Raw genomic sequence first — 26426 nt, 5'->3', positions numbered from 1 at the left:
CCCGCGAAAAGTGAAAATCTGCGAAGTAGCGACACCCTTTCAAAAATGCTTCAAATTATTATTTTTTTTATTTTTTATTTATTTTATTTTTTAGATCTGGTTAATTGGGACCAAAAGTGAAAATCCGCAAACTAGCGAGGCCCCTTCAAAAATTAGAAATATCAAATATATATATATTTTTTTTACTCTAATGGGGACCAAAAAGTGAATCTGAAAAGTAATGATGCCACTTCAAAAAAACTTAATATAAAATATATATATATTTTTTTTTTTTTTAAGACCCGCAAAGCTCTGAACCAGTGAACGTGGAACTGAAGTAGTGAGGTTACACTGTACTTGCATACAGTTTGCAGGATGGTAAAATACATGTACATCTTACAACAGTGTTAGCTAGCTGCATGGGAATTTTCTGTTTTTTGTTTACCACTTAAAAGTTGGCGTCAACAATTGATTTGTTTTAACATTTTGACTTTTTAAAACGGGTTGTAATTAACACAACATTCAAGTTTTATAATCTCACTGCAGAGATGATCCATTTTCAGGTTAACTTATCATTCTTGGACACATACTGTTGGAATTATATACATATATTTATCCTACAGTTGACATATGTTAAGTGTTCTCGGCCCTTTTTGAGTTTTCAGTTTGTGGGCTGTTCTTCAGGGCCATGTGTTTTTTGTGCAGTCTGTCTCACATACCAGTGGGTGCACCCTGTCCTGGAACATGCAATAACTCAAGTTGTTTTTCACCAAGAGCCTTGGGGGAAGTAAGGGGGGTGTCCAGGAAAAAGAAGGAGACTGGAGATTTGTAACAGCCTGGTCTCCGCCGCTCTCATTGTAATGATAAAATGACCGATTCTGTCTTTTATTTCAGAGCGTTTTATCATAAATGTTGGGGACTTAAACCTAACACATACCCAACGAAATTTTGCATCTAATCAAGTTTTAGATGTAGGTCGAGTATTTAATTTGTATTTTGTAAAGGGAAACTGTACAACAGTGTAAGACTTGAGTGCTTAAAGCCAGTATAATGGATAAAATACAGTATATAGAGATAGTGAAATAAGAGAAATCCTTTTCCTAAACTGATTAAATTACCGGTACTTAAAAGGAGCAGTCGGTAATATTTGCCTACTAGATGTTGCTGTATTAAGTAGTGCTATCGAAATGTGAGTGCTACAAAGCACAAGAATACAAACTAGACACTCTGCGACCAATCTGCACCATTTTCCTTCCCAGCTTTTCACAAGGTTTTTTGGGGTATTTGCAGCAGCAAGATGACCAAGTATGTCAGCTCCCCTCTGTGTGGCCCATGTTATGTCAAACACATTTATGATCCTATGAGTATTTTAATAACTACATTCATATGCAATAAAGTATTTTTGTATACTAAGATGCACTCTTTACACACTGTCCCTTTAATAATATCCAATCTGACACAAATTCACTGTAAATGAGTTACAAATCATTTTAGGTTAACTAAAGGCCTAATTTGCATAGAAGTGTCATTACCTATATAACAAGTGTCAAACCTAAGGCCTATGGGCTAATTGTGGACCACCACATTTTATGTTGACAGAAGCACAAGAGAAAAATTCAAACAATGACATGGTTTTAAATATGCCCCCAGGATAACTAAATGCAGGCGCCACTTGCAAAGCACCCATTTTAGCTGTATAACAATTCATCAACCAGAGAACATACCCTTTCATTGTAATAAACAAGTATGCGCTGTTTAAGGCGGTACACAAAGCAAAATTTTAAAAATTGCAACTGGGTATAATTGCAGATGTTTAAATCGGCTTTATAATATGAAATCTAAGAGCAAAGTTACCATATTCGATAAACATTTTTAGGGCTACTAAGGATGATTTTCACAAACGAATTGGTCGATTTTTATTTTTTATTTTTCAATTAATCTGATATCTTAAGGACATTTTGAATTTCCTCCTCTTTATTTAAATATAAAATTTTTGAGTGGATTATCTACAAAATATTTTCTATTGTATAAAATAAGTGACAAAAAACAAAATATATACAAATGTATACTATACACCAGCTAATATGAAAAGTACTTTTTTTTTTTTTTTTTTTTCCCCCCCTACCTGTTTATCCAAAAATCTTATATTTGGACTTACAAATCTTTGAACATGATCGACATTCCCAAAATGAAAATGAGATGCTCAAGAGTCTGCCCCATGTTAAACAAGTCATTATTTTTATTTTTTCTGCAACACTTTCCGTTCTGTTTGTGAAATTTCATAATGAAACGGTCAAACACTACAAAGTTGAATTATTTTGTCTAATGATGCAATGTTTAATATTTGGTGAGGATCCATGTACTACTAGGATCATGGTCCCATTTCCTGTGGTGTGTCTTGAGCAAGTACAGCCTGGTGGCCAGTTAAATATATAGGATTTTTCTTTTAAATGTAACTTTTTTTTATTTTAAATCGGTCGTTTTGTCTTCTGACAAATCAAAGGTGGTACTACAACTCCCAGCGTCCTAATGGAATTGTATACACTTCAATATGCATTGAAGTACCATGTGACTCATAACTTCATACGCATCAATATAATCGATCACTTGTTGCAGCCCTAAACATTTTCATTATAAGACTTATTAAATCACTTGAATTGTTTATATTTGTCACTTTCTGCTCTGCATGAGTTCCCACAAGTTTAACTCTTGTCCTTTTGTTTTTTTTACAAATGCAGTAGGAAAAAAAACTGATTTAGTGAAGGATGAAATATTTGTAGTAAATAAACCTTAATCGTTTGATAATGGGAAATGCCCTGCATTTATAGGGCTTCTCAAGGCAGTGAAAACTTCTTAAAGCGCTTTACACTTACCCATTCACACACGCTCACATACCGATAGCGTCAGCCATGCAAGGCAACAAACTACTGTACCTGCTTATCGGGGGCATTATATTGTTCAGAAATGCTAACAATTGATCCGGTCTCTGTTCCACTCATCCTTAATAGCAAACCGTTCTTATTGAATCCCCAGTGTAAACCAAGAGTCAAAATTACTATGTTGACAACCAATGCTAATTAATCGGGTTCAAGTTCTTCCTTTGATATAAAATAGCAGATAAAACAGAAGGCATATGGTTTGGGGGCATGTTTAGAATGGAGGTTGTCAGCTGTGGAGAAAAATTTTAGCAGCATTGAAATCATGTCATGAAATTTCCATCACCACTTTTATGCAATTTTCTAGTTCGGCCCCAGTGAGAATATTTTAGTTTGACACCACTGGCATATAATACCCACAGCCAAGATTCTTGAGGCATTTTTGTTTAATCTGTACAAAAAAAAGTAACACTCGGGTTAAAACACATTGTCAAAAAAAAGGGCGGGACTAACAAACTTTTAAGTGTAATTTCAAAGAAAATTTGCAAAATCTTAAAAAAATCAGAATAAAACAAATCGACATTTTACAATCATGTAAGAGTTCCGTCTCAATCGGTGGTGGTGCGCCGGTACCAGAAGCGAGCCCTGAAGTCGTCGCTGCAAGTCATGAAACCGGGATTGGTGGGCGAGTGGACGATGCAGCGCACGATGTTGTTGTGGCCCAGGGACAGGAGGTTTTTCCTTTCGGCCGTGCGCGAGTCCCAGCAGCAAAGGCTGATGGTGCGCTCGTCGGGGAGCAGGACGTAATCCTCGGTGTGGTTGAAAACGCCCTGCGTGCGGTGCATCTGCCGCCCGCTCAGACCGGCGCCTGGGACGACCAAAAACACAACGTTGGGAAATCCGTGCAAAAGACACCAAAAATAATTGTGGAACACCTCAAACACTTCAGATCTTATCTTGATTCTGCTAATGTGCTGGGGAGATCTTCTCCCAAATCTGAACCAGGGTATCACAGAAAACCTGGACAAGAACTGTCCGATTTATCCGAAATCTAATCAATATCGCCATGCGACGTAGTGCGATAGTGTATCCGCAAAACACTGCATTTTTTTTAAGGATTTAGAGTTTGTTTATTTGAGTGATAAGGCGTTTGACCAACAAGAATTCTCACATTTCGCGGTTTAACTGCGCCGGGCAATCAAAAACAAGATTGGAAGACGTGTGTGCACGACTTTCATAGGCTGGTGGTGTTGTGGAATGTGGATAATAACTAATAAGTATTTAGGCATCTGGTGAAGGTCGTGGGATGACGTTGTTGCAGGAGGTCACAAGCTGATATGCTGGGGGAGCCGAGGCGGACGACCTTCACAAGATATCTTAACTTTATTTGAGAACACGATAAAGGCCAATTTTGAACGTCTGGAACTTTGAATGTGTCCCAAATGCAATAAAGAGCGTTCCCTTTTTGCCATATCTCCTCTCTACGTATATTTTGGCTCGTTATGTCGAAAATAAGTTGATCAATTAAATAGGACTCTGACTAAAGTCAGAAGAGCTTAACCAGCGGGTGCTGCGTGGATTGTTATCGCTTCCGGGAATCGACTGAGGCGGTGGTGGAAGGGAAAGCTTACAGCTAGGGCAAACCACTCTTAAGCCGCCACTGCCGAATGTGGCTGTCGACTACGACAACAAAAAGGAGAATGACTCGTCTCGGTAAAATTCAAGTTACATTTAAAACAATATGGTTTTGATGACATGCATTGTACATGTTATACAAGTATATTTTCCTATAAATGAGAGCTTGAGCGTTACACCCGACTGTGACCGACCAACGTATTTGAAAATGAATGCATGCAGTCCGAAGAACAGACGTCAGCAGTTAAAACGTTAAACATGACAGACGCCAGTTGTTAAAAAAAAAAACATCAATTATTTTGTTCCGGACTTTCCTGTTGACTATTGAATGTCCTTTACAAAATGCACATATTTGTTTTATTAACTGTTTTACTGGACTTTAATAGGCTGATTTCTTTTAAGCTTCTAATTCTGATCTGAAGTGTTTCCTAATTCTGGGACAGCCCTTACCTGTGTATTTCACCAGCATGCGACCGGTGGATATCTCCCACAACTTCACGACGGAATCCTTCCCGCTGGAGAGGATGTACTTGGAGTTCTTGGTGAAGATGGCCGAGCAGACCTCGGCCCCGTCGTGGGCTTTGTCGAAGGAGGTCACGCAGCGGTTGGAGACGCCGTCCCACAGTTTGATGCTGCCGTCTTTGCTGCAGCTGACGTAACTGTTCGCCGTCGGGTTGTAGTTAACGCTGCTGATGGTGTCGGTGTGTTGGTCGCCCGGGTTGCACGACACGAAGCATTGGAAGGTGTTGACGTCGTAGAGGCGCAGGGTGGGGTGCTGGGTGCCCACCAGGAGGAAGTCTCCCGACGGGTGGAAGGAGATGGAACGCAGCATTTCGGCTTCCTGTACGGAAAGGGATTTTTTTCTTTAGTTGAAGGAGCTGTACGGAATTTGGAACTTTTTTACTCTCCACCATCGTTTCCTGTCTTAAGTCATCATGGCAGCCTTTGTCGGCTCGTTTACGATGTGCGAGCAAGTATGTGAATTTTATAAGTGCGCTTGAATTAATTTATTTTTACTCTTTCTTGGTGTTTAGGTTGGATACTTGAAGTAATCCTTTTCTTGCTTTCACCTTTTTCATGCTACACGAAAAAAATCAAAACAAAACCCGGAAGAAAAGCATAACGTCACTCTCCGGCACTCCCCCAACCCCACACAATTTGTCTGCCCCGAACAGCTTTACTAAAGGTAAGATTAAAAATAGAGAGGCATGGTGAATAAAAGCATAAGGGCTTTTTGAAAACAATTGGGCATTGTTAACACATACTTAAAGAAAATGTTTAAATTTCTACGTTTTAAGGACCCATCAAAAGACACTTTGCACCTCTAAAATAAATGATTAAAAAAAAGTTTAAAAAAAACAAAAACGTTTTTAATATTTAATTCATTCAAAATAAATTATAAGTATACATTTAATTCAAATGTATATTTTTATTGTATAAAATTTGTAAAATACATTCTTTTTCAATAAAAAAACAATTTTGTAAAAAACAAAGTAAAATTTAGAAATCAAGAAAATTATCTGCCAGTATTTTATTTGAATAAGGTTTTTCCTCTTTCAAAAAAGTTTACATTTTTGGGACAGATTTATTTATACTAATATATTTTTAATTTAATCTTAAAAGTTTTCTTTTTTGCTTAAATTGTTTATTGATGACATCTTCTGGTTGAAAGCTACAGTCACTTTTTTGGGTGACTGTTAAGAGTAACACTATTTTTGTATGTGAATGATTAATGTTTTCCATAGCCAAGTAAATAAAATTGACTTAACAGAAATATATATGTATAAACATTATACAACTGAAATATATCAATTTTGTCCCAATCCATACATTTACCTTGATGTTTTATTTGATATAATTATTCAAACAATATGAATAATCATTATTACTCTTATACATATATATATTTTTTCCCCAACTCTGTAACCCCAGCATTTTGCAATGTTCCAATAATGACTAATCACAGCTCATCTTTTTAAAAAAGTCCAGTTCTGATTTGTCTTTACTTTAAGCAACTGTAAAGTCATTTTCAGGTTTCAAAATGGCAGCCCTGGAAAAGGATAACAGATAGACTTTTACTTTTATTGTGAAGTAAACAGGAAAAAGCAAAATGATCCGTCTAACTTTTTGATATCCTCACAGAGGATGCCAACATGGGTGTTTTAATCTATTAACACAAATTGTAGTAAAGCGTTTTTCGTTTTGTTGTCAAGTTTAACAAAAACATGTTTCCGAATGTCTATTAAGGCTTCAAAAGGAAGAAAATACTCACCTGTACATATTTAAAAGCACGTTTCGCAGAGGGCTTGGAGTAGTCAAAAAGTTTGAGCGTGTAATCTCTGGAGCCTGAAGCGAGGATCTGCTCGGTCGGGTGAAAGGACAGGCAAGTGACTTCGTCCACGTGGTCGTACAGTGTCCGAATGACCGGGTGATTCTCCATGTTTTGCTGAGCCGTCTCGTTCATCATAACCTGTTAAGAAAAAAAATAAATGTAAATCATTTACTTAGTAAACATACAGTAGACCCTGGGGTTACTGCATTCTTGGCTACAATGTTTTCACATTATGATGTAGAATACCGTTTTTTTTCCGGGCCTCCGCTACGGCATTTTTCTCCCCATTACGCCATCTACTAAATTCTAACTTCGTAGTGTTTGTCCATATGCACGTTTATCTATCCAAGACGCCTGTCTGATATTGATCTACATCATTTGAGATGCTGGTCTGCTATTAGTTTGTGTCACAGCATGAAAATCTAGATATGCTGTTTATCTTCATACAGTTCAGAATCTCGAGTGCTTTGCAAAGACTTTGCTAGTTAGTGTGATGCTATACAGTATAGTAGAAGAAGAATAATTAGAATTCATTCTAATTCTTCTTCTTCTTCTACTACAGTGGGACCTCGCTACTTCGCGCTTCGACGTTCGCGGATTCAGAGCTTCGCGGGCCCAAAAAAAAAAAAATTAGAATAATAATAATAAAAATAATATATATATATTTTTAAGCATTTTTGAAGGGACGTCGCTACTTCGTGGTTCCACGTTCGCGGGTTCAGAGCTTCGCAGGTCTAAAAAATAATAATAATAAAATAAAAAATAAAATTAACCTTTTTTTTAAAGGTTCGCCGCTACTTCGCGGATTTTCACTTATCGCGGGTGGTTTTGGTCCCCATTAACCGCGATAACCGAGGTCCCACTGTATACTGCATTTTTGTACTGTATTTGTTAGCTAAGTCCCAAGACTTGCTGTGATGCTAAAGAGAGAAGCAAAAACATGTGAACTATGGAAACAAAGCTTGAAATTATCAGGCAGTACATAAAACTAATTCCGTTGTTAAGGAATATGCCTAAAACCAATCAACGAGCAAGACAATGATTAAGAATAAGGAAGCGATTAAAGCCAACCAGTCTCTATGGGCATGAAAATCCTTAAGTTTTAAACTCAGTGTTAATTTCAATCCACTACCCCCCCTTGCATTCACCCTCTTACTCCATTGTACCAGCTCAAGTCCCTTCACACCAAAGGTGAATACAATTTCATTATTCCTTTACGTGTATGTTTACATTATTTATGCCTAAACGTGTATACAGGGTTGGGTAGGGTTACTTTAACTGGATTACTTTCAATTACTTTTGGATTACTCCAATACCAAATATGCTAAAAAAAAAGACAAAAGAAACCAAGTATGAAAAAAATGATGACTCACAACACGTGGTAAGCTTTCTCTTCTGGATTTGATCTCTTTGATCTCCGGCAAAACTAACATAAAATGCGACAGAAACAAAATGAAAATAAATCCAAACAGCTTGCCAACATCATTTTTGCCGTTCCATGTATTCTGTTACTCAAGCAAAATTTAGTCATTTTATTCATATTTAGTTTATTTTGTCTTTTATTAGCATATTTGGTATTGGAGTAATCCAAAAGTAATTGAAAGTAATCCAGTTAAAGTAACTTTACCCAACCCTGCGTGTATATTACACATAAGTAGTACTTGCTCTATAGAGGAGGTCTCAAACATTCACCTGGGTGTCCCTTAAGGATAACTGAGGTGCCAGGGGATTTGTTCTGAAAAAAAGCTCACCAGTTCTGGGTCATTCTGTTATTATAGTAAAATCTCATTGGTGCCCGAGTGATTCCACTAACCCTGATTCCAATAATTAACCTGATGATAACATAATGACAACATAGTAATGACATAAGTTTCTTTTTAGAAATGCATATCAAAGTGGGTGCCTTTTGTGCTGATTAGTAACAAAAAGTAGCTCTCCGCATAAAAAGCTTGGAGCCTCCTGCTCTATACTATTAAGTTACAAATGTTTAATGTATCTAAAATGTTAGCGTTTTTACCCAGGTACCTCAGCATTTGGGACACATTAGCCAATTTCACCTTGCAATCCCCACCTCAGAACAATTTATGCCGCATCTCGGGGGTTTACTGTGAATTTGTGTTTTGCCATACCTCAATTGGCATTGCGCTTTTAGCCAGCATGCGTTCAGTGTCCAAAATTTTAATGGACGCGTCCGCGGACCCCGTGGCAATGAGCTGGCCGTCCCGACTGTACGTGGCAGTGCGACACGGTCCCTTATGCGAGGTGACATAGCACGTCTCGTACTCTGAAGCCTCCGGGGACATGGTCTGGACGTCGGCGTCGTATTCCAGATCGATCCCAATGCCTGGCGCCACTGTATCCGAACGGCCGATGGCGTACTGCACGGCGCTGTCGTCGTTCTCCATCCCTGTGGCGTCAAGTGAAGGTTAGGTTGGACTTATCGAATAATAATGTGCTGATCAAAACATGGATGGAAGGACTTGCCAAGTTTTACCAGCTGGACCAGCTGTTCCGAGGGGGACACCACGTTTTGAGGTTTGACTTCATTGACTAAACTGTTGGCGATGCTGGTGTATCCATCGTAGAGGAGTTGGCTTATGATGAGCTTGTAGAGATGCTGACGATCTTTTAATGTTGGTTTGGGTCGATACATCTTCTATCAACCCAAAATAGATAAAAACACAACTAATATAAATTCAAAGACAAGAACGGAAGAGCAGCTTCAGCGACAGACTGCTGTCACAGTCTTGTTCCACGGACAGACTGAGGAAATCATTTCTTCCTCATGCCATGAGGCTCTTCAACTCCACCCGGGGGAGTAAAAGCCCATATTAAGCCACCCCCCCATGTCATATTACCCTAATTTTATTACAGTGTGTATTTTATGTTGCACTATTTAAATACTCTATATCAACACGTTGCATTGGGTATTTATATATTATATTCCTCTTTATTGTTTTATTTTCAACACAAGGATACTGCTGCAAGTGTGAATGAATAAAGTATGTAAGAGTAAGTAAATTTAAACTTGATTTAGAAAAAATACATTGCTTCGAATAGCTTTTATACTTATTTTGAATTAAAACGATTCGTTCATGCACATTAACAATAAATTGAGTTTGTGTTAGCTTTGCTAGTCACTGTTGTTAGCTTTGGCTTCCTTGTGTTATTAGCTTTGACTAGCTTATTAGCTAGGGTTACCCTTGTAAAAAATTCACAAATAACTGCATTTGTTGCAACACCGGGTTATTTATCTGGAATATATGTTCGTAAATACATTAAAAACTAAAACACACCTTTAAATGCTCTTGAGCAGACACGCGTGAAAATGTGAGCCGCAGTTTCTGTAGTTTTCTTCTTTGGTGATTCCGGGATTTCGGCGCGTTTACTGCCCCCTACTGTTGTACATCGTGACGCCATTCAAACATCATGGCGGCATGTGAGTACGGCGTTTTTTTTTTTTAAAGTAAACTAAGGTAATACTGAACAAGGAAATGCTTGCTTTTCAGTCTTAAATTCCACTTTATTTCATTGATAGAGCATTTAAAAACATGTACAATGTGCAGTACAGAGTAAACAAAATATTTAACAAAAAAGTTAAGAAAGAAAACTGATGAGAGGTTACTCAGGTGGTTCACCCAAAATAATTATTGGAAGAATTGACTTCCAATTTTACGCTGAAATTATTTGTAAATCATGGAAAAAAATAGAAATAGTAAATAACATCATTCAAAATGATTTAAAAACATTGCAGTTAACAGTCCCATTGATGACAATTTATTTCAACACATGATGATTTCATAATCACAAAAAGTTTCCCGCTGATGCCCGATTTTCTCTGACAAATTGCCCATGATCAACCCCAAGCCACCTCAAGCATGTTTTCCACAGTCAGCAGCTTTTCTCTGGGTTTCCCGATGGATTCCCCCCTCTTCACCTCCAGCCTGTCGATCTTTTCCCAATCGGAGAAGGTCACAGGCTTGACTCCTTAGGACCACAAAATACTTTACTTAGAGCAAGTCGGTGACGGATCACTCAAGACACACAACAAAGCAGGATTGCTTATCGGAAAGGGGTAATATTGGGGGTCAAAGAAAAAACGGAAGTAATCAGATCCATCCAGGCGGGGAGGGAAACAGCTCTGTAAGAATCTTTGATATTGCTATACATATTTTCCAGTGTTGTATTTCCCTTTGTTGCACAGTCTACGTATCAATTAATTTAATTTAGGGAGTACAGTCTTTAAGCATGCCTGATTTAAGTCACCAGCGACGATAAACACAGGATGAGCATTGAAGGATTTTATACATTTGACTACAAGGGATTTTGTAGGATCAAATACAAATTACGTTTAATGCAAAAGATATTCACTGGCTGGGCTGTGGGGCAGGTCATTGCAACCTTAGGGGCCGGTCACACAGACATTTGCGGCTGAATCACGGCTAAAATTTTGCGTTTTTTTTTTGCCCGTGGTTGCCCGGGATGGAAAATGCGCAAAATTGGCCAACCCGCTGTTCATCGGTGGTATGCCCGCAAAACAGACGCCGGCGACTGTTCCGCTTCCTCATCGCGTCATTTCTGCGTCATTTTCTCGTGTGGACCACGGGTATAAAAACTCCCGAGCCGGTGTTGTGCCCAAATCCGACTCCTACGCAACACGTCCACCCCCCACCCCCTCGCGTGAACGCGCATTCAGCTGCGATCGCTTTTGTTGTAAAGCGTGCATTGACGTTGGTGACTTTTTCATCCGCGTTAACAAACGCATTTTGTAGAATACGATCGCACTTTATTGTTTAAATAAACGCGTTATATAGACTAGGATCTCCCAATTGTTATAATTAGCTCGCTTTATAGTTTTAATAAGCGTTTTATATAGAATACGATCGCTTTCGTTGGAAGCGCAGCAGAATGCGCGTTCACGCGAGGGGGGGAGGATTTACCGTTCGATTACGTTCACAACAAAAACAAAGACGGAATGGTTTAAGTTGTATTACATTTCCAACAAATGCAAGACGAAGTGGTTTTGGTTATATGTTCGCCATTACATTCCCTAAAAGTGAGATAAAACGAGGTAAAAGTGGTTGTAGTAGCGAGGGGATGCAAATCTCGGCACCGGGCTGTAGAAATCATAACCGCACAAGACACAGTCCCGTGAAGATTTTCAAGCTATGGCATCATTTTTATTTTATTATCTTGAAAAGAAATGTCAAGAAATAAAAATGGATTAAGACGAGGTCACTACGCTGACGGGGATCCATGTTCACCCCCTTGACGTCTCGAGCACAACTGACGTGTGCTCGGCATTCGCGCTGTTTATACGCGGAGAAAGGCGTTTGACCGTCACACGCGTAACACGCTAATGTCACGTAATAACACCGCGATACAGGCGCAGAACATGCTATTACCATGCTCCACCCACGATTACCCGCTGAAATTTCCCGTCCTACCCATGTGTAACCACGCCCTGGCCGCGGCCAGAGCACGTCGTTCCGCGTCATTACCTCGTGTTGACCACGTGTGCGGCACGCGGTTTAACACGTGCTCAAACTTTTGAGCAGCTCAAAAGTTTTGAGCGCGGCCAACCACGTGAAAATTTCCGACCGCGAGTAAAGCACTGCTCTATCTCGTCTATATTGCGGTCTCAAAACGTCCAACAGCGCCCATCAGCATTTGCTTCACGGCCAGAAATTTCTGGCCGTGTTTCAGCCTCAATACGCTCGTGAAAGGCTGTGTACCCGCGCTCTGTAGAAATGAGCAGCGCAAAAATATTTCGCGCTTCCACCCGCGCGCGAATTTCCGACCTCGTGTTAAGCACCGCTGTATCTCGTCTGAATGGCGATCTCAATGCGTCCAATAGCGTCCGCCTCAAAGGCAGAAATTTCTGGCCGTGATTCAGCCGCAAATGTCTGTGTGACCGGCCCCTTAGTGGAGGATGATGTTTACAGAAAACAGCAGGAACTGGGACAAAGGGCTGATATGATAATCAGCGCTTCCCGACGCAAGAGGGGCCTTCGTGACGCAGGAACGCTCTGGGTTCAGACATCGAGACGCTCCTCTCCGAGAAGGTGGAGCCCACGTGGAGATTCTCTGGCCCGCCCATGGGAGTAGCTGGCACACCAGCTGGTGGAGGGACGTGGGTCGAGAGAAGAACTTAAGAAAATCGAGGGAGAATCGAGGGGAGGCTTGACGGAGACTCAAGCGACACTAATTCGGCTAATTCGATGGAGTTCACTTAGTTAATTTGTTTAAGAAATTAAATCTGCCACGTGTGAAAATGTCGGCTATTCTTGTCCATCTTTTCCCAAAAAGAAACGAGCGCGCATTATTAGGTGGTGTTTGGTCAATGGAGTCAGATAACTAATTCGAACAATTTGGTAAACGGTACATTTTTAATATATTTAATTCCTAACAGCATGCTGGAGAGCTGGAGATTCACTGCTAATCCTCGCATTCTGTGCAAGGTAAACCGCCATCACAGTGAACACATTTGGTCCCTCGGGAGATAGAAGGGTCTACTGGATACTTCTAGAATGTCTTACATCATTGTAAACTATGTTCACAATGTTTTTAACAAAGACAATTGTAATTCTTAAGCAGTCAAGTTACCTCTTTTTATAAGTATCGATGTGATCGTTTGTGCTCCACCCTTAGCAGCAGACATATCCAAGGTTCCTGAGTCCATATCTTCCACTATAGACGTCGCAGTGTCAAAACTATTATTCATAGTGGTGGCGATCACACCAGTTGGGCCTGTTTTAAGCCAGCCGCTACAATATAGACCTGAAAGAAAGCAATGGTGTGAACACAAGTTTTAGGATTAACTTCCGCTTCTTTGTTGTAGGTACCAGGAGCTTGCGCAACTCGGCCCATTTGGTTCGGGACTACGGCTTTGCGGGAATCAAACGGTACAAAAGGGTCGATGGGGAGGCTCTTGTAGCCGATGCTGCTGATGACAAGGCCACATGTCACATCCTCTACTTGGTCTGTGAGCACAGCAGAGGCAGCCTCACCTGAACCCTGCAGGCAGATGAATAAAATAGAACACGGACATGCAGCGATCCACAAGTCAAACGCTACCTCCATTTTGTTGACTGCCAGTCGGATCGCGGCCACCCTGGTGCCATCAGGATGAGGGAGGACCATGACGGGGCTCCGTAAGAATCTGAGTCCCCAACTCCGTGAGGATTTGCTTCTCCTTTCACGTTCCTTCTCTGCTGGGATCTCTACTGCAGTCTTCAACATCAACTCTGTGAGACGTTTTCTTGGTCTGGGTAAGTCTGAAACGATAAATGTGACACTTGCATTTTCGTTGTTTTTATTGAAATTGGATGTAGCAAATTTTCAAATTGATTCTGGTATGTCGAATGGCTGGTTGGATCCCTTAACCACTAGGGTCGTAGGGGCACCATTTCCTGTGATGTGTCTTGGGAAAGTACAGACTGGTGGCGCCCATCCCTCACCAGGCAAACATATCTTTCCATCTGGTCTCGAGCCGGGGAACTTTCACTTGTCAGGCAAATGTGCTAACCACTGCACTACGAAAATAATACTTTGGTTGGTTGGATCTCTTAACTAGGGTCGTAGGGGCACCACTTCCTGTGATGTGTCTTGGGCAAGTACAGACTGGTGGCGCCCATCCCTCTCCAGGCAAACATATGTTTCCACCCGGTCTCGAACCGGGGACCTTTTGCATATCACGCGAATATGCTAGCCACTGCTCTACAGAAACAATGTCCTACACTAAACCAAAAAAATTGAATTAAAAGTATTTCTTTGTAATTTAATGTATTTTTATAGTGGTTAAATCATAAAAAGAGCAATTCACACACTCAATTTTCATTTCCTGAACCCGCATGCACCCTGGACAACATTTTATTTCGTATTTTATTTTGAACATTTGCGAGTTATTGCAAAAATAAACTTGCTTCTCACCTGGTAGCACCTCGGGGACACCCTCAAAATCAGCCGGAAGCATCTCAGGTCTGGTTCCGGGTAGATTCACCATTTCTCGAAGTTCCTTTATTTGAGATTAAAAAATATATATTTTTTGGGGGGGCAATGACATCCTGTTACACCTTGCTGCCTCTCACAGGTCAAAGTTAGTACTGCATCATAAATTGTTTTGGGGACACTATCATATTTTTTTAGTTCCGCCATTCAAAGTCGTTTAATCACAGCTTTCCATCAGTAACACGTTCCAAAATTTCACAATTTGCATCCTATTACTTTTCATCGGCAGTTCCATTTGATGCAAAAACTGAATGGCGTTCCTAGCTGTGGAAGGCAAGTGATACTGAAGGAGAGAGCAAGCTTTTTTTACATTGCGCAGCTAACAGTAAAAATATTGGCTAGCGGCGAGCCATTGACTGCAGCCAAGTGGCTAATATGAGTGGCTACAGATAGAAACAGTGAAAGAAAGACTCATTAATCATTACATGCAGAGCTCAGCTGGGGAAGGTCAGTGGCTGTTAAGTGCTAAAGCACCACCGGGACAAGCTACCTTTGCAAAATTTTATTTTGGTTTTTGCAGTAGTAAGATGGCAGCCAAACATCTCGGCTTCTTCAAAGGTCTCATTTTGTATATACAATTAGCCATTTCTGAAACCCACGAGGTGTGTTTATGAGATATCACATTTGTTTTTGCTTTTTATTTGAATCCATTGTGTTTCATTTAAACGAATGAAGTATTTTACACCATTACGTCCCGCTATATAATACACACTGAGATTTTAGGCCATCATCTATTGCAGGGGTGGCGAACACGTGGCTCTATAGTCCCATACGGCTCTTGGCCAATAAGAATGCGGTTCTTTGCCTCATCATATTTTCTATATACTGCCGCTCTTTTACATGTTTCATGTTTGGTTTCTTTTTGTGTGTATTGAGGGTGGACACTTTCCTCGAAATCAACACAAGAATAATACTTGTTGTATTGTATTCTGGGAAATAATATGTTTTTAATTGTGTGTGTCTGTCTGTCATGGCAGGTCAGTGTGTGGTGTGGCTCTTTGACTCCCACAGTTAAAAACTTGTTCGCCACCCCTGATCTATTGCATTGGTATTACTGTGTAGCTACTCAGCAATCACACACCTTGATAGTGAACGCAACCTGCATGGGTCCCCTCCTGCCGAAAATAAGCACCCTGCGGACCTTGCTCTCCATCAACGCCTCAAGGGCAGGCTGAGTGATGTCAGTCTTCTGCAAATAACCATGTTTAAATTCAGCAAGGCGATAGCGAAACAAACTCTAAAAGTGTCTTTGCATTTGAGACACGCCGTCCACAAACCTTTAAAATGTCTATCGGTGACAATAACATCCGCGCAATGTCCAAAGCCACATTGCCCTGCCCCAGGATGACGGCTGTTTCACAGCTCAGGTCCGGACTTAGCTGGCCGAGTGGAGGAAAATGTTAATAAAGAGAGAAAAACGAGACTTAACTAAAAGTAACTTACCTCTCGACAGCTCGGCAGTCCGTTGTACCAGCCCACAAAGTCTTTGGCGGAATAGACACCGGTCAGGTCTTCTCCAGGGATCCCCATCTTCCTGTTTCCCTCTGCTCCATAGCTCTATTAAAAGACATGGATAACATAGGGAAAAGCTTCTCTCGTGGTTTGTTTCGCTTCTTACCAGTATTACGGCGTGGTAAGCTTTCTGCAACTCTTCAACGCTAACATCCTTCCCGACATTTACGTTTCCGTAGAAACTACAGCGTGCACGTTTTGCTGTCTGTGTGAACGTGTTGATGACGTTCTGAGATGCCAGCAAGGAGAAAAACAACATTAGGGAATCACCAATAATGATTTACTAATGTACTTCTGGAATAGTGTCGAAGGCCAAATCATGTCACTAACAAATCGGCCTTCATTTAATTCATTTTCATTTCATATATTCATTCATTTCAGGTAGTTATATTCTTTGAGTACACATGTAAATATAACCTAAATCATAACAGAATGCCTAAAATGGAGTGGGACAAAAGAAACTTCAATGATTCCCGTTTGGGTTTACCTTCACTTCTGGATGATCAGGAGCAACCCCGAAGCGGACGAGTCCAAATGGGACAGGCAGTCGCTCGTAAATGTCCACTTCAATATCTTGGCGGGCCTGCGAGAGGAAAATAATCAATTGAAACCACCAGAATTGTGACTGATCTTTCTGACTGCAATGCAAAAGAGATCATTGTGCAGACGTCAAATGAAACTTTTTAGGCGGTTATCCTCTGCACACTTACTCGACCTGACATTTTTAAATTACTGAATCACAGACTCAGTTGTCCAGATACAATACAAACAGAGCTACTAAAACAGAATGATCAGTAGCCAGGAGCACTTTATAGTGCAGGGGTGTCAAACTCATTTTAACTCGGGGGCCACACAATAGAACAAACATTCTGTCGGGGGCCGGACTAGTAGATTGTTTGACATCTGTGTTATAGAGGGTCATCAACACTGCCCATAAATTGATAGGCTGCTCTCTGCCCAGTCTGGAGGACATTGCAGGCTCACGATACCTAGTACAGCCAAGAACGTTTTAAAGGTCTCTTTTCACCACGGCCACTAACTCATTGACCTGCTCCCATCTGGCAGACACTACAGATCCCTTTTAAAAGGGCTAACCGGTTCTTCTCCTGAACCATCTCCACAAGTCAAGTCATTTTCTTTTGTATAGCCCTTAATCACAAAGAGTCTCAAAGGGCTGCACAAGACTAAGATAAAATATGTTGCATATGTGTTGAAAAATGGATGTTTCAATTGTATCTATATACTGTTATATTTTGCATTATGTTGTTAATAATCTAATAGCACTATTTTTGATTGTACTATGCATCTTCATCTTAGGCCACTTCCTCGCAAAATCCTAATATTCTTTTCATTATTTTATGTATTTCTTACATAGTATTTTATTACACGTTTGTTCTGGAGTTGTGAACATTTTACACTTGGTTCTCAATGACAATGAAGACTTTTCTAATTTTATAAAAAAGAACAAACCAATTATTAAGTAATTATAAAATCAAATTAATACACAATTAATACATAGCGCCATCGGATTATACATTAAATTCCCTTTAAACTTTATTATGAGAATGCGAGGGCTGCACGGCGGCGCAGTGGTTAGCGCGTGTGCGTCACAGTTCTGTGGTCACGAGTTTGCATGTTCTCCCTGTGCTTGCGTGGGTTTTCTACGGGCGCTCCGGTTTCCTCCCACATTCCAAAAATATGCATGTCAGGTGAATTGACCGGTCCAGATTGTCCCTAGGTGTGAATGGGCGAGTGAGTTGTCTGTCTCTGTGTGCCCTGCGATTGGCTGGCAACCAGTTCAGGGTGTCCCCTGCTCACTGCCCAATGATAGCTGGGATGGGCTCCAGCACCCCCGCGACCCTACTGAGGATAAGCGGTGCAGATGATGGATGGATGGATGGATGAGAATGCGATTTGAGTTCGTGAGTATGACGTCATCAACAAAAGTATTTACGTCATGAGTGTTTGTTTACCTTGATTAAATGTTGTGCCGTGTAAAATCCTGCTGGCCCGCTGCCAACAACACACACTTTTGGCTTGCACGAAGAAAATGATGATGTACCTGAAAGAACACAAATAAATGTATTATTTAAATCACTTTCCGAAAAAAGGAAGAGAGACGAGCAAATATGAACTTAGTGTACGTGCTTGGCTCTACTTATAAAAAGTGACTCACCGCGTCGATGTATCCATCTACCCCTTCTCCAAGTCCAGACTGCAAAAATATTTTTGAAGCCAGACATTTTGCTACTTTGACGTTTTGCGATCAACGAGTAACAAGCGTTGCACTTAGCAACTCCTTACAGCAGAGCTCTATGGTCCAGATCTGACCGTGAACCAGAGCAAATGCCAGGGTCAAAATAATAAATCACTAGGTTGGTTTCCTCCACTTTACTGAATTAACAACAAAGAAGGAACACATCGCAACAGCGTTTTAATGAAACACTTATTAACTTGCTGAGTAAATGAAAGTTGCATCTAGTTAGTTTACGCCGCCTCGCTGTGCAGAACAAAAAATAGTCCGATAGAAAACTAGTATCAGCGTAAGAGTTCCCTAGCATCTAATTATCGTACGCGTCGAGTCGTGCAGAACCAAAAGGAGTCCGATGAAAACCAGTATGAGTTCCGGTTTTATTTTTTATCAGTAGTTGTTCAGTAAAAAGAAAATATTGATTTGAATAATAGTCAAAAATACATGAACTAACATACCAATGTTATTTTTTATAATATATTAATACTGTGTCATCTCGTGGTCAAATATAAAGCATCCATCCATCCATCCATTATCTGAACCGCTTATCCTCAGTAGGGTCGCGGGAGTGCCGGAGCCCATCTCAGCTATCTTCGGGCAGTGGACACCCTGAACTGGTTGCCAGCCAATCGCAGAGCACATAGAGACAGACAACTCACTCGCTCATTCACACCTAGGGACAATTTGGACCGGCCAATTAACCTAACATGCATGTTTTTGGAATGTGGGAGGAAACTGGAGTGCTCAGAGGAAACCCACGCAAGGACGGGGAGAACCTGCAAACTCCACACAGGAGGTTTGATCTCATGACCTCAATGTTCACTTAAAGGGACAGTCATATTTAGTGCCCCCTAGTGGTGTAAATTTTTTTCCATCCAGTTAAAAAAAAACAATTTGTATACTGGGCAAAAAACGTACTTACCAATGTTAATTTTTATTTAAAAAATCCTTGGTCGAGAAATTTGTATTTCTTTTTCACCGTGGAATTCCTTTTTGGATTGGCGCCATGTTCTTCCGGCATCATGCTGCCACACTGCTGTGTATCCCTGGCCCTCGTTCGTACCAAACAACACAGTGCCATCCATCGGTCAAATTTTACACTAAGGGCTTCTAAGTATTTTTTCACCTTAATTTACTGTATATTTTTACATTGTTTTCTATGCCCCCAAAATGTTTTTCCCAATATTAATAAAATCATGTGGTAGACCAAGTGGAAACATATGTTGGCCTGGAGAGGAATGGCAGCCACCAGGCTGTACTTGCCCAAGACACACCACAGGAATTGGTGCCCCTACCACCCTAGTGGTTAGGGGATCCAACCAACCAACCATTAGTAAAAATAAACTTAAAAGGAGCTACTGCCTTTAAAACTTTAAAACAAGTATAGCATTTTGCAAAAAAAGAAAATAATACTTAACATTGACTGATTACCCCCCCACTGCAAATCAAGAATTTCAAGGGGTAACCATTTCACTACTTTATGGAAGAAAATATGATTTCACAGAGTAAGGAGTAATGACGACTCAGGTTCACAAAACAGGTGAGCAATGAACTACAATATAATTTTCACTTGCCAACAAGTGGCAAAATGGGCACCCTGGGTGATTGGTATACTACTATTGAAAATAACTCGGCATTTAGATTGTATTTGTATTTGTGGAATAGCAAAAGCAATAACAACAATTGTATGACTTTCTAAGGGTGACCATTTTGCCACTTCCTGAAATAAAAAAAAACACGGTGTGAGGACCAATCGTGGCTTAGCTTTGCAAAACAAGTGAGCCACAAATAGTCGTGTTGCTGAGGAATTACAATATCGTTTTTCCACCAAATGGCCACCCTGAGTTGTTAGTAGAAGAAATATTAAAACGACAGATCAGGAAGACTGTATTAGACAATTGTCCATGAACAATGTTACTCAAATTAAATTTCTAATGTACACATAAAATCGAGTTTAACATTTTTCTTTGATTTACATTGTACCCACTGTCCACAACTTCAGGATTTTTTTCTTTATTTTCCAGTAAAAGTTTAATTTTCTATTAATACAGTTTTGAAAAGCCAAGGTTGAGTTTTTTAATTCACAGTACTCTGCAGAATTGATTGAGTAGCCAAGCATAAGCAAATGATAATAAGACTTATTTTTTCTCTCCACCTCGATTCACACGAACCAAAACCAGGATGTGGTAGCTCAAATGTACAAAGGAAAACGTGGTGACATACCGCAGAGAATGCTTTTTTTTTGTATGCAACATGCAGAGTAGCGTACTGCTAAGTTCAAGTTCCTGTTCATGGAGGGTTTCCAAAAATGATTTCAGTATCTAAAGTATAGATCATTTTCTATGTATGGACAATGAAAGTGTTGTGGACGATGATGTACACTGTCCGCCCTCGTTGATGTTGAAGTTCTCGGTCGAAAAGGTGTTTTACACTGGAAAATGAAACGCATCTGCATCATTTTCAAGTTAACTTATTCGTGATAATAATTGTACTTACCTTATGTTTGTATCTCAAAGCGAATGCTCCTGCTACTGTTGTGACAACCAAGAGTGTTGCAGTTAAAATAATCAAGGTTTTCGAATCATGACTGCATTGGTTGACATCTGAGTGGGGAGAAAAAAAAGTTGGATTTGTCACACATTAACAAAACTGAAAATGGTTTGTAGTAGCTCCATAATTATGGCGGCAAAATATTTCGTCACGGTTATCAGTCCCAAAGAAAAACAATTGTATATCTATTTCATTACTGTAATCCCTCATTTATCTCGATCAATGGGGACCATGGCGTCCCGCGATATGCGAAAATTTGCAAAGACCCCCCCCCGACCTAATTTTCAACATTTGTTCTGCATGCCCCCGCTGCAGTAATAGTCGACAGGGGTTAATGGATCACGGGTGATCAGGTGCTGTTTATTTTGGGTGCAAAGAACGGAAAAAACAACCGCCACTTATGACACAAATTTGTTCCACTCTCAGCAATTGTCGACTGAGGATAATGGATTATGGCCAAAACAGTGCAGTTCTTTTTAGGTGGGCCACAACTCTGCTAGGCCCTGCTATCAGCAATAGTCAACGGGGAATATTGGATCCCGGCCATGACCATGCATTTGATTTTAGGTGGGCCAGAACAGCACGCTTCCTGACAAAAGTGCCTTCTGCCTGTCCCTGTTTTTAGCACAACGGGATTGGGGATAATGGAGCACGGACACACTAGTGCTGTTCATTTTCAACTCAAATACAATATCTGCAAAAATAGAACCGCAAGGCCCGACAAAAGTACAACCTGCTGGTCCCCGCTTGCAGCAATATGGAATTGGGAATAATGAATCGCGGCCGCACAAGTGCAGTTTAGTTTTTTTGTGGACAAAACGGCAAAAAAAGAGCCATCAGGCTCAGAATAAAAATATGCTCTGCTGGTCCCCGCTTGCAGCAATATGCGACCACAGATGTGTATGTATATATATATATATATATATATATCTCTCATCTCATTAGCCGTACCGCTTATCCTCATTAGGGTCGCGGGGGGGCTGGAGCCCATCCCAGCCATCTCCAGGCAGTAGGCAGGGGACACCCTGAACTGGTTGCCAGCCAATCGCAGGGCACACGGGGACAGACAACTCACTCGCTCGCTCATTCACACCTAGGGACAATTTAGACCGGCCAATCCACCTGAAATGCATGTTTTTGGAATGTGGGAGGAAACCGGAGTGCCCGGAGGAAACCCACGCAAGCACGGGGAGAACATACAAACTCCGCACAGGAAGTCTGGAGCTGGATTTGAACCCACGACAGGTTCCCTTGACATGAACTGTGCCGCACAAGCGCTAACCACTGCGCCGCCGTGCTGCCCATATATATATATATATATATATATATATATATATATATATATATATATATATATATATATATATATATATATATATATATATATATATATATATATATATATATATATATATATATAGATAGATAGATATACCGTATTTTCCGCACTATAAGGCGCACCGGGTTATAGGGCGCTACAATGGGAACGTCGACAAAACAGTCAGATAGTTCAGTCAAACTTATTACCCCCTTAACATTCCGAAAGCTTGCAAAGAAGCAAATACGTGTCGTAGACACGTGCGGATTCGGTGTCCGTACGATGTCACCAAACAAACATTTCTTGGTTTCCATTTTATTTTTTTGCTGGCAACTGTGTGGACAGCAAAGTAAGAATTTTATTGTGCAGGGAAATGGGGTTCTTTACTGTGCATATGACAATAAACACTTTGAATTGAAATTAGTTTAAAAATAAACTCATCACAGAAACATCGAGATCGTTCTAAAACAAGATACCGGGAAAATTAAATCCGCATAGCTCACCTAAATTCTCTTGCAGCTTTTAAGTTCATTAATGATACGTAAACATGGTCCTCTTACAATCGTGAGTGTAGTAAATCCAGGAGAGTAAAATATTTACAAATACAGAATGGTAAAACATGTTTTCTCTATGCCGTAGTGCAACCCAACTGTGTTATTCACATTCATCTTTTTCGGCCAAATGCAGGCTTTGTTTCGCCCCTTTAGCCTATGCGAGCCTGTAAATGATAAAAAGGATCCGCCCCCTTTACCTCCGAATAACTTTAGCCAATAGTGACTGATTCAAATGATGATTGACACAATGGTTAGGAAATGAAACGCCGGTATATAAATCCCAGCATACACCGCGGAGGACTTCGCCTTCGGGGGAAAATCTAGTCGGCGGCTGCTTGCTTTAGTTGCAAGACTTTCCAACTTAATATTGATCCATATATAAGGCGCACTGTATTATAAGGCGCATGGTCAGCTTTTGAAAAAAATAAAGGTTTTTAGGTGCGCCTTATAGTGCGGAAAATACGGTGTGTGTGTATATATATATATATATATATATCTGTCAGTCAGTCAGTCAATATTAATGTTCTAATAACAATTTCTACTCAAAGTTATTACTGACAAAGTAAGTATTAATGGTTATTCGTTACCGTGCATCCCTACTTGAAAGCGTTTTTTAATACCTCTGACAATAATGAGGGTTTCGTTGCTGAAGAGGTTTTGCTTTTTGGAATCATCCACTCCGAAGACCCATTTGCAGTAATACAGGTCAGTGTCTGGCAGATACAGCGGAAAAACCTTGACGGTGAAGCCTTGGCCTTGGACGGCGTGACTGAAACGGCTGATGTTGACGCGGCCTTCCATTTCTGCAGCCAACGTGCTCTCGGTGAGCCGACCTTCACTCAAGTTAAGGTAAAGCGCTTCTCTTTGTCTGTGAAAATGTCGGTTGACGTAGACTCCCTCTGGATTGGCTAACGCCGTGGAGCATGTTATCTCGCAGAAGGAATTCACATTTAAGAACAATGTGTTTTGAAGGTCTTGGAAAACTAAAAAGGGAGGGATTTCATTATTTTACTGTTGAGTATAGTGGTTTGAAACATTTTTTTCAGATAAATACTAAACCTTTGTGCAAAGTCTTTTTCCCTGTTCTGACTTGAAAGGGACAGTTTGGATTATTTAGAATCTCTTATCCGTAAAAAAACAAGATTTAAATAAAAAACACATGAACTATAATCAAAACATGCATTTAAAAAAAACGTGTACGTCAAGTCAAGCCAAGTTTACTTGTATAGCCCTTAATCACAAAGAGTCTCAAAGGGCTGCACAGACCACAGATGATTGCAAACTATTATTACAGACTATTATGACACCATCTCCTCATCTAAAACCTACATGAGGGCAAATAATACACATATCAACATAAAATTTAGATTATTTATATGCTATAGAGTAGAAGTGTGTTTTAAGCTTAGATTTAAACATTTCCACTGAGGTTGCAGATCGAATCTCAAAACAAATTTTTAGTGTTATTTTTTTCTGTCCTCCTAGACAAGTTGTTTTCCCATAAGGGCAATGTTATTTTTATTATTATTTTTCTTAATTTACTTTATTTTTCACTTTTTTTTATGACAAGTAATTTTTCAAACAAGAATGTATGGTGCACAATTGGAAATAATGGCTGAATGGAAATAATTTTTACGTTAGTGAAAAAAATATACTAAAAGCCATACATATTGTTTTTTGTTTTGATTAAAAAAAGGCTTGAAAGGAGCAACATGACTTGAAAAAAAAATTGAAAATGAATCTGATATTCTGAAAAATAATGCTTGAAATAGCGAATCATCTCCAATTGTGAGGCAAGATTTTTTTTATGAGCAGATTATCAGTTCTAAAAATACATTTGTTTAAATGTATTGCCTTCGGATTATACATCTTTATGTATAGTAGTTTTATCTTCCTGAAATTGTTACATAAACTAACGTTTTTTTATTTTTAAATATAAATAGTACAATCCTGATGTCCCCATTCTTAGGCTTTCATGGGCAAAATGGGACGGCAGGGGAGTAACTCTGCATTTTATCTATGTATTGAAATAATATCCGAAACATATGGATCATCATCTTTATCCATCCCACACACTTCCGACCTGTAATAAGCATTGCCTCAACTTTTACACAAATGTCACCAACTTACATTAAATTCAAAAGACGTATATGCAAGAAACAAAACCATCAACCCGCAAAAAGATTAACTTTGAATAATAGACTGTATATTTTTGGGGAAAAACTGAACATAACACCCCATCTAATCCAATTTGCTTTTGCTCACCAAGCAGGGCACTTCCCTCAGCGAGAAGAGAGAGCATTCCAAGTGCAAAGCTCCGCCACTGAGCTTTCATTTTCGCACAAAGCAGCGAGGACAACTAAACGTTTTGACTTGATAGTGATGGTTTAGGTGAGGAAATGTGGGTTTGAAAGGAAGTGTGTGTCATACACGTTGTTAAATTACTCAGCATATATGATGCACATCTCTTTAGCAGGGGTCACCAACATTTTTTAAGCTGAGAGCTACATTTTTGTCACTGGGTTACTAGCTGTATGTGTATTTCTAAAATAAAAACTTACGTTATTACAAGGTTATTAGCAGGTTGTAATTATTAGAAGTAGGGTTGAAATAGTCAAGTCAAATTTGTTTGTGACGCCCTTAATCACAAGGAGTCTCAAAGGGGTTCACAGATCACAGACTATTGCAAACTACAGACTATTATTACATCCCCTGATCTAAAACCTGCATGACGGCAAGGAAATCTCAAAACCTCAACTTGAGAAAAAGAAAGAAACCTTTAGAAGGAACCGCATAAGAGGTAATTCCCCTTTTAGGGTGACCAGGCTGCAATGGATGTTGCATTAACAAACCATAAAATTAGAAATAAAATATATATATTTTTAAATATAATATAAAGTAAAAATAAATAAAAAAGAATGACCAAGTTGCAATTGATGTAGCATCTGCTTTTCTATTTCCAGTCTCCAGTTTTCTTTTGTTTTCTCATTGGATTCTTTGCATCTAGGCTCAGTACACCACTAAAACATAATGCCAGTTAGTCATCAATTTCCTAGATAATCACAATGACCCTTTTCTGGTGAGCTTTTGTCAGAACCAGTCCGCAGGCTACTTCGGGTGGCACAACGTTGGTGACCCCCCAACCTACAAAGTAATAAAAATGAAAAATAAGCAATAATCAGACGAGACATTTTTTTTTTACATTTTACCCAAAAAAAAACAGTGTAAAACCCTTTGCCCAGCTCTTCACAACCTCACATCGCTCTAATAAGGATTTTTGTATAATAAATGACCTCTAAACGGCAGAATTGGCTTAGATCCGTCCTTGATTGGCCCGCAAGCACCATGTTAGTGACCCATGCTTTCAAAACCTTAAAATAAAATGTCATTGTACAAATAAAACAACGAT

General features: G+C 39.8%; 3 protein-coding genes and 1 long non-coding RNA gene across 4 annotated transcripts; 1 reads left to right on the top strand and 3 right to left on the bottom strand.

Annotated features, from left to right (window-relative positions):
- Positions 1–3283: 3283 nt before the first annotated feature.
- Positions 3284–10237, bottom strand: cstf1 (cleavage stimulation factor, 3' pre-RNA, subunit 1). The gene is made up of 6 exons (XM_088323904.1): positions 10119–10237; positions 9307–9478; positions 8952–9229; positions 6763–6960; positions 4941–5331; positions 3284–3723 (listed from the first exon to the last, which is right to left on the bottom strand). Exons 2-6 carry the CDS (start codon positions 9473–9475, stop codon positions 3464–3466), a joined length of 1296 nt encoding a protein of 431 aa, XP_088180030.1. The 5' UTR covers positions 9476–9478; positions 10119–10237; the 3' UTR covers positions 3284–3463.
- An 87-nt stretch (positions 10238–10324) lies between these two features.
- Positions 10325–18905, bottom strand: fdxr (ferredoxin reductase). Its single transcript, XM_088323903.1, has 12 exons — positions 18521–18905; positions 18318–18406; positions 16832–16927; positions 16451–16573; positions 16276–16389; positions 16110–16211; positions 15914–16021; positions 14755–14839; positions 13900–14099; positions 13668–13839; positions 13429–13602; positions 10325–10809 (listed from the first exon to the last, which is right to left on the bottom strand). The coding sequence occupies exons 1-12, from the start codon at positions 18585–18587 to the stop codon at positions 10679–10681; spliced, it is 1461 nt and encodes a 486-aa protein (XP_088180029.1). The 5' UTR covers positions 18588–18905; the 3' UTR covers positions 10325–10678.
- LOC148347504 (uncharacterized) lies at positions 13240–14093 on the top strand. The gene is made up of 3 exons (XR_015848068.1): positions 13240–13283; positions 13664–13727; positions 13818–14093. It is a non-coding gene; the product is annotated as an uncharacterized LOC148347504 (long non-coding RNA).
- A 1198-nt stretch (positions 18906–20103) lies between the features above and the next one.
- Positions 20104–25393, bottom strand: LOC148347502 (uncharacterized). The gene is made up of 4 exons (XM_088324059.1): positions 25283–25393; positions 23638–24000; positions 21092–21198; positions 20104–21026 (listed from the first exon to the last, which is right to left on the bottom strand). The coding sequence occupies exons 1-4, from the start codon at positions 25350–25352 to the stop codon at positions 20910–20912; spliced, it is 657 nt and encodes a 218-aa protein (XP_088180185.1). The 5' UTR covers positions 25353–25393; the 3' UTR covers positions 20104–20909.
- Between the last annotated feature and the right edge of the window lie 1033 nt (positions 25394–26426).

Source organism: Urocampus carinirostris, chromosome 19 (genome assembly GCF_059441175.1).
Source record: "Urocampus carinirostris isolate Australia breed hairy pipefish chromosome 19, RoL_Ucar_1.0, whole genome shotgun sequence".
NCBI lineage: Eukaryota > Metazoa > Chordata > Actinopteri > Syngnathiformes > Syngnathidae > Urocampus > Urocampus carinirostris.
The sequence above is the reverse complement of the archived record's forward strand: the minus strand, read 5'-3'. Positions and strand labels throughout refer to the sequence as shown.

Bases quoted from the DNA above. Each gene is read 5' to 3' on its own strand.
- cstf1 (XM_088323904.1), bottom strand. From the start codon at position 9,475: ATGTATCGACCCAAACCAACATTAAAAGATCGTCAGCATCTCTACAAG. The intron at 5,332-6,762 runs GTGAGTATTTTC...CTTTCCGTACAG, and splicing joins GTGCTTTTAAATATGTACAG to GAAGCCGAAATGCTGCGTTC. The intron at 3,724-4,940 runs GTAAGGGCTGTC...TGGTCGTCCCAG, and splicing joins CATGCTGGTGAAATACACAG to GCGCCGGTCTGAGCGGGCGG.
- fdxr (XM_088323903.1), bottom strand. From the start codon at position 18,587: ATGTCTGGCTTCAAAAATATTTTTGCAGTCTGGACTTGGAGAAGGGGT. The intron at 14,840-15,913 runs GTGTGTGATTGC...TCTCAAATAAAG, and splicing joins AGGTTGCGTTCACTATCAAG to GAACTTCGAGAAATGGTGAA. The intron at 10,810-13,428 runs GTAACTTGACTG...TGTGGTCCTAAG, and splicing joins ATCGATACTTATAAAAAGAG to GAGTCAAGCCTGTGACCTTC.
- LOC148347502 (XM_088324059.1), bottom strand. From the start codon at position 25,352: ATGAAAGCTCAGTGGCGGAGCTTTGCACTTGGAATGCTCTCTCTTCTC. The intron at 24,001-25,282 runs GTGAGCAAAAGC...CTCCCTTTTTAG, and splicing joins TGAGGGAAGTGCCCTGCTTG to TTTTCCAAGACCTTCAAAAC. The intron at 21,027-21,091 runs GTAAGTACAATT...TTCATTTTCCAG, and splicing joins CTTTGAGATACAAACATAAG to TGTAAAACACCTTTTCGACC.